At 40.9% G+C, this 12532-nt stretch overlaps 2 protein-coding genes across 7 annotated transcripts in view; one reads left to right on the forward strand and one right to left on the reverse strand.

The window, feature by feature from the left end:
- AGK (acylglycerol kinase) overlaps positions 1–10092 on the forward strand; it is a 103549-nt gene extending 93457 nt beyond the window's left edge. For 3 of the 6 annotated variants that reach the window (XM_077994581.1, XM_077994583.1, XM_077994584.1), the window contains 3 exons: positions 5102–5172; positions 7378–7462; positions 8743–10092. In XM_077994581.1, the coding sequence (XP_077850707.1) occupies positions 5102–5172; positions 7378–7462; positions 8743–8802 (216 nt within the window). In that variant the 3' untranslated portion in view covers positions 8803–10092. 6 annotated transcript variants of the gene reach the window in all.
- Positions 10064–12532, reverse strand: part of DENND11 (DENN domain containing 11) — a 43648-nt gene continuing 41179 nt past the window's right edge. Inside the window, exon 9 of the mRNA XM_028846389.2 lies at positions 10064–12429. Coding sequence (XP_028702222.2) covers positions 12333–12429 — 97 coding nt within the window. The 3' untranslated portion in view covers positions 10064–12332. The remainder of the gene's footprint in view (positions 12430–12532) is intronic.

Genomic DNA, 12532 nt, shown 5'->3' on the forward strand with positions numbered 1-12532 from the left:
AAGAGAAAGATAAAATTTCTAATTATACATCTCCTTTATACCAAGTCTTTAATAATATGTATTTCGAGTATTTTGTTCATGTTCTTTACCATTGTTCTTTTCTCTGATGACTGAGTACCAGTGAATGGATTGAGTTCAGTCAGTATGTGATGGTGATCAAGATTAGCCACACTCACAATGCCAAGTGCTTTTTATCTTTGTGCTTATTATAAAAGTATACGATACTGTGCTGCTTATCACTAGTAGTAGCAAATTCATTTCTTTTTTGCACAATTCTTTATAAAAATAAAAGCAAATGCAATACATTAAAGGCAATGTAGCTGCCGTGTAATAGCTCAAAATGTTCACTTATTAAAACCAGTACATTCAGTGTATGAAAGAAGCTGTAGAAGTGTAGAATGTGTGAAAATTAGGATCTCTTATACAACTATGCTCACTGTATTTATAATAGTAAAATATTTGCAATGAACTAATCAGACTGAATAAATTTTGGTACATTTATTAAAAATCATGTCTATTATAGATGTATTATTTTCTATCTATTGACACGGGAAAAAAGATTTGCAACATAGTTCCATTTTTCTTTAAAAAGGAAATACCCCCACTTAATAAGTGAGTTTTGTAAATGATGGAGGTAAAGCTCCAATTTTATGTTCTTTCCAAATAGAAAGTTGGTGCCAGTTGTCCAAGCACCATTTATTGAAATCTCCATTTTCCCCCACTGATCTTCAATAGACCTCTGCCGTACATCATGTCTATATACATGTAAATGTTTCTAGTCTCTTTCTTCTATTGTTGTTCCATTTTCTCATACTTAACATTAATACTCTGCTTCTCTTAATTATTACAGTTTTATAATAAGTTCCATGTTTTTCTTTTTTTAAAACAGTCTCCTGGCTATTCTTAGCTCATTTGAGTTCTATGAATATTTTAGAATGTTTATTAAATCCCACATAGAAATGTTATAATATTGATCTCACTGCATTGTACCCATAGATCAATTTGGAGAGAAATGACATTTCTACAATATTGACTCCTCTCGAATATGAACGGGGTGTATCTCTTCATTTGTTTAGGGCTTCAATGTCTTTCAATGAAGTTTTATAGTTTTCTCTAGAATATCCTGTCTTTTGCTGGATATATTCCCAGTTATCTTAATTTTTATGCTATTCTAAATAATATCTCTTAAAATTTCATTTTCTGTCTGATTTAGTAGATGGACATATAATTGACTTTTTATATCAATGCTGAATCAGCAACCTAATTAAATTATTATTAATTATTCTAACTTTCTTTCAATGAATTCTTTCAAATTTTCTATAGATTTCGTCATGGCCAATGCAAATAGTGCAAGTTTTGTTTTCTCTCTTCAAATACTTATCCTTACAATCCTTCATTTTACTTAGAGCACTGGCTAGGACCTCAGTACATGGTTGAGTAGAAGTAGCAATAACAGGAGTCCCCATCGTCTTTCTTATTTCTGATTTAGAGAGAAAGTCTTCATTGCTTCATTCTTGTATTTAATGTGTTTTCTTTTTTTATAGATACCCTTTATCAGATTAAGGAAGTTCCTTTCTATTCCCAGTTTGCTACATTTTTATCTTTCATGTTAAATATCTTAGATACTTAATTTTATCAAGTACTCTTCCAGCATCTATTGAGATAATAAAGTTTCCTCATTTAATCTGTCAAAGCAATAAAATGAATTGATTTTTGAATGCTAATGTGAGACTTTTGGCCAAGATGGAGCAAAAAGCACCAGCTTTATACCTTAAACACCTTAAACATTAGACAAAATCTATGAAACAACTGTATGAGACATTGGTATGAGATAAGCAGCATAGGTCAGTGAGTCCAGAGAGCAGGGAGTCAAACACGGTGAGCCTGACGCTTGCCCCAGCTGACTGCTGGAGAGAGGCCACTGCCTGTGGAGAGGGAGCCCACACAGCCCATGGCCCCCCTCGGTTGAGGGGCCTTTGAGAATTCTGAGAAATCAAGGCAGCTAGAATTGCAAGGCAGGATTCAAGAAAACCACATAGAGAGGAGAGCCGCACCCAGAACCAAGCTAGAAGTTTATGGAGGTTTCCTCTGGAATCTTCAGCTGAATACTGACAGGTGCATGCATGTGGGAAACCACCACCTGAGATGGAGGTTGAGTTAGCAATGAGCAGGCGGGACAGTCTCGGGAGCGTCAGTCTTCTCACAAAGCCAGGAATAGTTCGTGTTCGAACCAATTAGAGTAGAAAATCCTCTTCAGACATGGGGCATTGGGTAATGTCCTCAGAAAGGTATCGCCTCACTAGTGAGTCAAAATTAATTCTAGACTAAAGGCTGCCCTGTTCCCTGTTAACAAAGCTAAAGGCTCGCCTCCAAAGAACCACAGTTTCTTTATAGGTAACTTAATTGTGCTTCCAGAACAAAGCTTTAGAACAGGGGTCAGCAAAGGACAGCCCACAGGCCCGAATATCCTGCTGCTGTATTTATACAGCCTTGAAGCTAACAATGTTTTTTACATTTTTAAATCATTGAAAAAAATCAAGAGTATTTTTCTGTTACGTGTGGAAATTGTCTTTAAATTTCAGTGTCTGTAAGTCAAATTTTACTGGAACACAAGCACGCTAATTCATTCTCTGGCTGCTTTCAGCCACCATGGCTGGGTTGAATAGCTGTGAGAGAGACCTCATGGTCTGCAAGCCTTCAGTGTTCACTCTCTGGCTCTTTACTGAAAATGTTTCCCGACCCTGTTCTAGCTGAAGCGTGGCTCTCCCCTGGGCTCTGTCTTTCCCACAGCCTTTAAGCAGTGGCTGTGTTTTCTTTCTTTTCCTCCCCTTGTATGCTGGGCCTGGTGACTGGTGGTTGTCCTCCTGTCTCGTCACTGCTTTAACCCATTCTTCCTCCTCCTCCTCTAACTCTCCCCCCAGCCCCACCTCTCAGTGTCCTATTGTCAGAGCAGATCATTGCTCCTGGGAGCTCCTGAACCCTGGGCCATTCTTACACATTTATCTATAATGTTAATTCCTAGCCCACTGTCTCCCTCTGCAATACTACTCCTGTCTTAATTCTCAACACGGCAGCCAGAGGGATCCTATTGAAATGAAGCCAGAACATATTTCCCTCCTTAGAACCCTCCAGTGGCTCTCTGCTTCATTCAGCCTAAAAGCCAGCTTCCTCACCATGGTCTATGAGGCTCTGCTGATGTAGCTCCTCTCTTCCCTCTGTCTTCCTCACTGTTGTCCCTGTCACTCACTCTGCTCCAGCCACATGGGCTTCCTTGCTGTTCTGTGCTGTCAGACGTGTTCCCCCACCACCACCTGAAGGCCTCTGCCCCAGTAATTACCCTTGCATGGATTGCTCATCCGCGGATTAGGGGTTCTCAAAGTCCCATCCTTAGATCAGCACATCAGTATCGCATGGAAGTTGCTGGAGATGAAAATTCATGGGCCTCACCCCAGATCTACTGAACCAGAAACTTGGGACGGGGTGAGTCTGAGTTAAAATATTTTTATTGATTGATTGAGACGGAGTTTCACTCTTGGCACCCAGGCTGGAGTACAATGGCACGATATTGGCTCACTGCAATCTCCGCCTCCCAGGTTCTAGCGATTCTCCTGCCTCAGCCTCCCTAGTAGCTGGGATTACAGGCACCTGCCACCATACCCGGCTAATATTTGTACTTTTAGTAGAGACGGGGTTTCACCGCGTTGGCCAGGCTGGTCTCGAACTCCTGACCTCAGGTGATCCACCTGCCTTGGCCTCCCAAAGTGCTGGGATCACAGGCGTGAGCCACTGCACCTGGCCAAAAATTTATTTTTTAGTTGACAAAGAAAAACCAGAGTCTGAGTGTTACCTGCTCTCTAGTGACACTTGCTAAACTTTGAGAACCACTGCTCTGGATGTCCACATCGCTGACTCCCTCATCTCCTTCAGGTCTCTTTTCCAAGGCTTCTCCATGGAACCCCCTTTTATAATGCAGCCACTGCCATCAGCGCCACCTCATGTTCCTCGCTCTGCTTCTTTGTTCCTTTTTTCTAATATACTCTGAAATACTTGTGGTATCCTTCTAACACAGTTTATAATTTACTCTTTTACTATGATCTATCTATTCCCTCCAGTCTCTACAGTAGAAAGTAAGTTCTTTGTAGGCAGAAATTCATGTGCATTTTGTTCAGTGGTGTAACCCAAGCTCCGTGGGTTCATGGTGCATGATTGGTACTCAGCAAGTAGCTGAATAAAAGGTGAACTTTCAAAGTCATCCACTTTATGTTTTGTAATTCTTAGTTGAGAGTTAGTTGTTCTTTGTTACCCTTTAATCTTAGGCAAAGGCTTTAAGGCTCTCAGAGGCCTGTGGGTTATCCTGGGCCTGATGATTTTGAATGTACCCCCAAAGAAACAAGACCTCTATTTGAAGCTGACATAGAAGTTGTGGGATTCATTTACAGAGGGCTAGGTTTGTGTGGCTAGTCACTGACTGGTAGCAAGTTATGGGAAGTGGTCCAAGAATCAAGTCTGTTCTATAGCCATTTTGTCATAGCTCAAATCATCCAGAGCTTTCTGTGGCTGGAAATGGAAAGTTTTTAAACATTATCATAGAATAAATGGATTGCTATTTTTCAACTCTGGTTGCATACCAAATTTGTATGTAGAGCATTTAAAGGAGCACAGGCACCTGGGCTCTCCACACCAAGCAGCTGGTTCTATGCTGTGATGTGAAGCTGATGTACAGTGAACACTGAGATTGCTGGGATGGGCTGAAAGCTTGGCCTGCAAGGGAAGTAATCCTAGAGACTAGAACAGTTAATAATTACTAGTGAGTGACAGAACGTCCAGAACCTCCCACTCTGAGTTTTCTGTTTGCTTATGTAGTAAAAAAAAAAAAGCCAAGCAATGGAGATGAATTTTCTATAAATTATACCTCAGTAAAGCTCTTAGTGGGAAAAAAAAAAAAAAAAAGGCTGAGAATAGGTTCAGAATTAAATCACTACAAGTAGAGCCCCCTATTTGTACACAGCTTCAAACTATGAACCATCAAAGCTGAGGATGACAACAGGCTGCATTAGCCAAATTTTAAGAGTAATGACGTTAGTGTTCTTAACCTTTTTAGAGCAAAGAAGATTTCCTGAATATCTGCATTGAACCTGACACCATCAGCAAAGGAGACTTTATAACTATAGGGTAAGTGGACTGGGGTTCATAGGAAATGAGGCTTGTGATTTTCTCAGATTTTACTATTCAGAGTGCCCCATGAAGTCTAAGACAGAGATCCAGCCAAAGCCTTGTCTTGTTTGGGAATTTCGATGTTCTTTCTTTCCTAGGGGCTGACATGTATAGTGCCCCTCTCCTGTGCTGGCCATCACTGTTCATTTTGGGGGATCAGAATGTAAGAGCAGTCTTTGTTTTTCAATTGAAACCAAAGAATTCAATGGAGCATGACACAGCGTCAAGAACTTTGGTTTCAGGGTCAAAGAGCTGAATGCAAATTTTGATTCTGCCACTTACCCGACGTCATGACTCGGATCATTTAGCGTCTGAATCCTTTCCCTGTCTACAGAATGAAATAACACAATCGTCTCTGCCGATCTCAGGACCGGCGTTCAGCCTTGAGTAAGAGAATGTGTGTCAAGTCTTTTTATATTGTGAAGCACTTCACAGTATCCATTACTGTTTATGTCAGTTCACCATGTCCTCCTATTCCCAGGGCCTTCATAGAGAACTCGAAAAGGTATTGAGTACCTTGGGCATTTCCCAGGCCTTTTTCCCTTTCCAACACAGAATACCCTTCCAAGTCCTGTGATTTGTTAAGTCCTACCTCTGCCAGAATTGTATTGGTTAAGAACACTATAAATCCTCCTTCAGAGCATCTGAGGAGCTGGTGTGTTCCCATGCCAACTGGTAATTTGCTCAGCTCTGCTTTTCTGTGCTTTGTCTCAGAGCTCCCTCTCGTGCCCACTTAGGGATCACACATTTCTGTTGCAGCGGCCTGGTCTCCATGGCTACTTCATTATCTACACAGGCACATAAGTTTGTTGTTCTTGCCTTTGGCATAAATTCTTCAGAGACTGAATAGCTGATTCTGCAGCCTTTGATTTTCTTGCTGTATCTATAGGAAAAAGAAGGGAAAATCCTGTTCCTTCTACGGAATGTCCAGAAATCACACAATCTTCATTGACAGTCTGGCCAGCGAGACCAGCAATATTCAAATCTCCTTTATGATACTGGGATCCAGAAATAGAGACCCCAATTCTATTGCTAAGGTTAGGCGAAGCCACTATGTTCTGCATTGTTAGCATCAGTGGCAGCCACAGTGTCCTTCTGTTCTCTACAGGAAGTGAAATCAAGTAATGTCTGTTTCCTCTGGATACCTGAAGAGAACATTGTGAAGTTGCATTAGAAAACTCTGATACATTTCGTAGAATTACTGTTGTTAATGAATGATAAATAATGGACTAGTTTACCTGGATTAGCTTTTACTGTACTTCCACTGCCTAAAGGATATATCTGCATGAGGTGGAGTGTGTGTCTGAATATGCGCTGGAAATTTTACTCCATAGTACTTACTCAAGGGTAGATATTGTATGCCAAATAGACTGTGTTATAAATACAGTCATCCCACAGTATCCTTGGGGGATTGGTTCCAGGACCTCCCTCAGATACCAAAATCCAGATTCTCAAGTCCCTTCTGTATAGTGGCAGGGTATTTGCACAGACGTATGCACATCCTCCCTGTGTACATTAAACCATCTCTAGATTACTTATCATACCCAACACAATGTAAATGCTATGTGGATAGTTGCTATACTGTATTCTCTAGGGGATGAGAGTCTGTGCAGATTCAGTACAGTTGCAAAAATAGGTATTTTCTATCTTCGGTTGCTTGAATCCACAGGAGTGGGACCCACAGATAGGAAGGGTTATCAGAGAACTTCTAAGACTAGTTGTTCATATACATAAAAATATCTACATTAAAGTAAAAATATTTTCTCCTTCAAGTAATAAATCACAAGAAGTACCAAATACCAGAAGTTTAGTACTTTTCCTAAAGAATTGAATTTCATTCTAATTTTTAAATTTGAGACTAACAGTCTAAGAATTAGTTACATGTGGAATGATTATTTTTAAATCAATCAATTTTTAAATCAAATTAAGAGCATTTCGGAGAAAGTCATAACTTCATGCACAGTTCTCTACATTCAGTCTAGAATGTATCACAATGCTAAGCAAGAATCACTGTGGAAAAATTATTTACAGAACTCTGTGGCTTAATAGACCATCTGTCCACTTATGTAACCTCATAAAAAGGGGGAAAGAAGTTGCTACGTTGTTGCAACCTAATGCAGTTGCCATCACTGCTCTTAAGCTTGCTTTTTCCTGTGCCCACAGAAGTCGAAAGGTGAGAAACCCCAAGCTGCACGCTGAGGGCACGGAGTGTCTCCAAGCCAGCCGGTGCACCTTGCTTGTCCCCGAGGTGAGTGGGGAAGGGGTCGGAAGATCCACAGCATTTGATTCGTTCGTCGTCGGCCTGCCCCTCTGCTGTGTCCCATCCTTCCTCTCTGTTAGCTAACCCACACACTTAGGCACGTACTGTGTGCCAAGCATTTTGCCAGGCTCTGGGTCATATTAGCGGGGAGCCGAAAAGGATGGCAGAATCCCCTTCGGAGTCACGGATTTAGAGTTGGACTCTTGAAGACTCCCATCGTTTTCAAGCGAAGGTTCTTCCCTAAAGTGGTTTTTAGGTCTCCTTTTATTTTTCCATATGTAAATAGTGCAGAAGGTGACTACATTAAGACAGAGAATTGTCTAGCTGGCAAATGTTAATAGTTGCTTTTACTTTAACATTTTGTATAAAGGGTCTGGAAGCAGTTTTCAGTTCAACACTGAATTTTTCTGTATTACAAAATGCCATGCTTAGAATAACCTATGTAAGTGAAAAATATGGAAATAGAATCTGGAATTGGGAGGTTATTCAATTGGCAATTCGGAAAAGAGGCTCTTCAGATAGCCTTTGAAGACATGTGGCCATTATATTACTGTATTCAGACAAGACGATAGGTAAAGAGAAGGTATCCCCATAGTGACTGGCATCACAGTTTCGATATAAATATTGAATTAAATGCATGAGTTATGGAAACATTTCATAGACTCTGTAATGATATTAATGTTCGTATACCTTAGGTATATCAAGCTAAGCAAGTCTTACAGAATAATGAAAATGATCCAGCAGATATAATAGCTTGTCATAAGAGAATTAGCTGTCTTTCTCTATTTTTATTTGAGAAAGATTAGCATAATATAGAAGGACTATGTTTATGAGTTCCTTAAGACGTTGCAGGACCCTTGCCTTTTAATACATATTTCAAAATTATAACCATGTTGTTCAAATCCCAAAATACTCTGGGAGGAGATAGGGGCTAAAAAAAGAAAATAAATCCTTTTTCATGGATGGTAGAATTAGGATGTTTCCAGAACCAGCACTGTGCCATCACAGAGTAGGCACTGAATGTTTTTGTAAAAGAACGTTTAGGGTAATCCTCAAGACAGGATGTTGTTTTCCGTAATGAACTTGTTCTGGTGCTGTTGTGAGACCCCAACTCCAGTAGGCCACTGATGTGGGTTTGAGCTGTTCTGAATATTCTCTTTACCCCAGGGAGCAGGGGGCTCTTTTAGCATTGACAGTGAGGAGTATGAAGCGATGCCTGTGGAGGTGAAACTGCTCCCCAGGAAGCTGCAGTTCTTCTGTGATCCTAGGAAGAGAGAACAGATGCTCGCAAGCCCCACCCAGTGAGCAGCAGAAGACAAGCGCTCTGAGACCACACTTTAGGCCACCGGTGGGACCAAAAGAACAGGTGCCTCAACCATCCCAACAGTGTCGTCAGAGGGGCCCCAGGGCATTTTCATGGCAAGTACCCCTCTGCCCCCACTCCAGCAGTGCTTCCCAAAGCGTGCTCTGTCACCTGCTTTGCAATCCGCTTCCATTAGTGCATGTTTTATTTTGGTGTGACGGTCAGCGCTCCTAAACACGAACTTTCCTCAGGCTGGTTCAAGATGGAAAAGGACTTTCTTCTGTTTTCTTCCAAATGCAACCACAGTGGAGAGCCCACAGTGGGCTTAGCCTGCCTACGCCCTTCCATTTCTGTTCTTTGACCGTGCTAGGAATTCCAGGAAAGTGCATTCCTTCCCTGGCGACCTTTTCCTATTTCTAGGCTCCTTCACGGGTGCTGCTGTTTTGTGAGCTCCGGCTCCTGTTTAGCTTTTAATTCAGTTGTATCCTCAGTCCAGAAATGTAGGCGAGGTTGGTTCCCTCTTCAGCCATGGCTACAATACTGTAAATTGCTAGTTTTAATTTTTTTAAGTAGTGCTTCCTAAATGGTTTGCATGAGAGCCATCTGGGGTACATGTTGAAAATTGATTTATTTGGGGTCTACCCCAAACCTAATAACCCAATTCGGGGATGGGGTCCAGGAATATGCATTTTTAAAAAGTCAGCTGCCCTTCCCAGGTGATTCTATAAGTTGTCCCTCAACCGTACTTGGAGAAATAGTGTTTTAAAGCAGTGGTCCACAAAGTATTCTGCTCACGTGCCCCCCAGAAGTATTTTGGAAAATCATGTATTCCCCTCACCCATCTAAGTTGACATCTAAAATTTTTCATGGGAAGTTAAATAGTTGACAAAGTATGTATTTGCTGGTGTCGTGTAAATATTGGTATTCTAAAATAAAAACTGTTACATCACTATTTTAAACATATCCAGTACAATTTAAATATCGTAACAATTTGACACCCTTCATTTATTTATAAAAATAAATGAGCTAGTTCTTTAGTAGTTGAACATTTAAAATTGGCTTTTCTCCTTCTGTATTTCTATACTACTTTTCAGCCAAGAATCCTATCAGAATGTAATCTATTATGCCTGCCATCTTTTAATCATTCACTCCATTATCTTGTCAACAAAAAATATAAATGGAAATAAGTTTTTTTTAGTTCTTGCTTTAAGTGTTTATCTATCTCAGTCCAGAACAAATGTTATCATAATTATTGGTATATAATGAAAACGGTATTAATATAATTCTTTGATGATTAAAAGTTGTTTTATTAGAATGTTTTTTATCCTAATTAGTTCATTTATCCAAGAATACATGAATGTGATTTACAGCTGAGATGGGGTTCAACCTCAGCTGTATTCCTTGTTTCATTTCTTTATAGATGTGAGCACATAAATTCTATGGAACAGAATTATGTTAGCAATGTCGTACAGTTCTTTGAATTCCTTTGGAATTTCGACAAAGATCACAGTGCTCTATCATCAAGAATTATTAATGATGATCTATCAACTAACAACTTGATTAGATTCTCCTTTAGTCTGTTGAAAGCAGAGAACTAAAATCCACCTGATTTGCCAGGGCTTTGCCAGCCAGTCATTAGCACCGTTTTTACTACCGCAGACATTTTCCTTTGTTCAGTGCCCCTGAGGTTCTCACACTCTAGGGGGCAGTGCACCACAGGAAGATCAATGAGGGAGGATTGCCAGGGGGAAGGGGAGGAAGCAGAGCTGGCAGGCCTTAGCTGCAGGCTCTCTCTCAGGCAGATCCCTTTTAAGACAGAGTACATACACCAGGCCCCCACATCCCATGGAGATGGGAGAGAGACCAATGCTTGAGTAGATTACAGAACAGCTATGAAAAGTCCATGAATGAAGATCACAAAAAGGAAGGCTTTCTTATTTCACACTGTATTCTTTAGGGTGGTAAAAGTTCTGCTTTTAGCAAAAACGTAACAGATGGTTCCAAACATCAGCATAAAGATCACTCATCCCATACCACCCACAGGTAGGGAGGAAGGATGCTGTGGTATATGAAAACAAAAGTTTTCACCTGAGCCGAGATTCATTTAGCATATCGTGGTTCTGTAACAGTTCCAAGGACCAGTGCAGAATCTGGCTTTCTTCTCTGATAGGCTACCAGTGTGTGTTTGTGTGCTCATGTTATGGTTCTAATCATAATGGTACATATAACTGAGGAAGGATATGGAAGCCACTTTAGAACCCTATTCATTTTTAAATATAAAGATGCCTTGTTTCCTTGATTCAGGCTCTTTCCTGTGAGGGCTTGGTTTCCTTATTGTTGACTGCTTTGTTCTTTGCCTTGTCCTTCCCCATAAAGCCTGCATGGAAGACGTTTAACAGTGCAACTAAAAGAGCGTGACCTGAGTGAAGCTTGTCAGCCAAAGCTGGAATGCTGAGCTATCTAGAGGAGAACCTAATAACCCAATTTGGGGATGGGGCCCAGGAATCTGCATCGGGAAGCTAGCCACCCTTCCCAGGTGATTCCGTTTAGTACAAACTTTTTGACAGATTAATTTCACTCAGATGCAAAGATTAATCCCAGCACTTTAGGAGGCCAAGGCAGGTGGATCACCTGAGGTCAGGAGTTCGAGACCAGCCTCGCCAACATGGTGAAATCCCGTCTCTACTAAAAATGCAAAAATTAGCTGGGTGTGGTGGCAGGCGCCTGTAGTCCCAGCTACTCTGGAGGCTGAGGCAGGAGAATCACTTGAACCCGGGAGGCAGAGGTTGCAGTGAGCTGGGATCACACCACTGCACTCCAGCCTGGGTGACAGAGCAAGACTCCATCTCAAAAAAAACAAAAACCATAGTTGCTTTCTGTAAGATAGAGTTTAAGATGAAGTTTATAAAGCTTTTTTCCTTTCCCTCACAGCTGCTTTGCACATATTTGGATGCAGTTATATTTCCTAAGTGCCAGTGCTTCACATATGTAACTGATGCATCGGTTCTCACAATAACCCTAGGAAGTAGGTACAGGTTGAGCATCCCTAATCTGAAAAGGTGAAATCTGAAATCCTCCAAAATCCAAAACTTTTTGAGTGCCACCATGATGCTTAAAGGAAGTGCCCAGTGGAACATTTTGGGGTTTGGATTTATAATGCAAAGATTCTAAAATCCTAAAACATCTGAAATCTGAAAATACTTCTAAGTCCCAAGCATTTTGAATAAGGGATACTCAGCCTGTAATAATATATGGTTACATAGCTCAGAAAATAGGAACCTGGCTTTGAATCCAGGCCATTTGATTTACAGAGCCAGTGATAGCAATGTACCCTATACTGGTTCTAAATACATACTCTAACTCCCCAAAAGGTTAAAAATGAAATAAAAGTTTAGAATATACACATACACCAAATATATATATATACACATACAATTTTAAACTTAACTTTGATAAGAGAGTATGTAAAGTAAAAGGGTGGTGGTCTCTGTGGGATTCCAGAAGTTTCCTGATGTAATTAAGGGTACACAGCCCTGTCTCTTCTGGGTGGCATAGTCATTCCCAACTTTGTTTCCCATTACCTGGAGAAAGTCTGTCCAGACCGTGGCTTCCAGAAGGACAGGTAGCAGCTCCCCAATCTCCTCCATCGTCACTGTAAGTGAAGTCAGGTTCAGCCCCCATGGGCTCTGCTCATGGGGTGGGCCACCATTCCTTCCTACCACAAACCACTTTTCTCGGACTGGAGAAGGGACTGC

This window comes from Macaca mulatta, chromosome 3 (genome assembly GCF_049350105.2).
Source record: "Macaca mulatta isolate MMU2019108-1 chromosome 3, T2T-MMU8v2.0, whole genome shotgun sequence".
NCBI lineage: Eukaryota > Metazoa > Chordata > Mammalia > Primates > Cercopithecidae > Macaca > Macaca mulatta.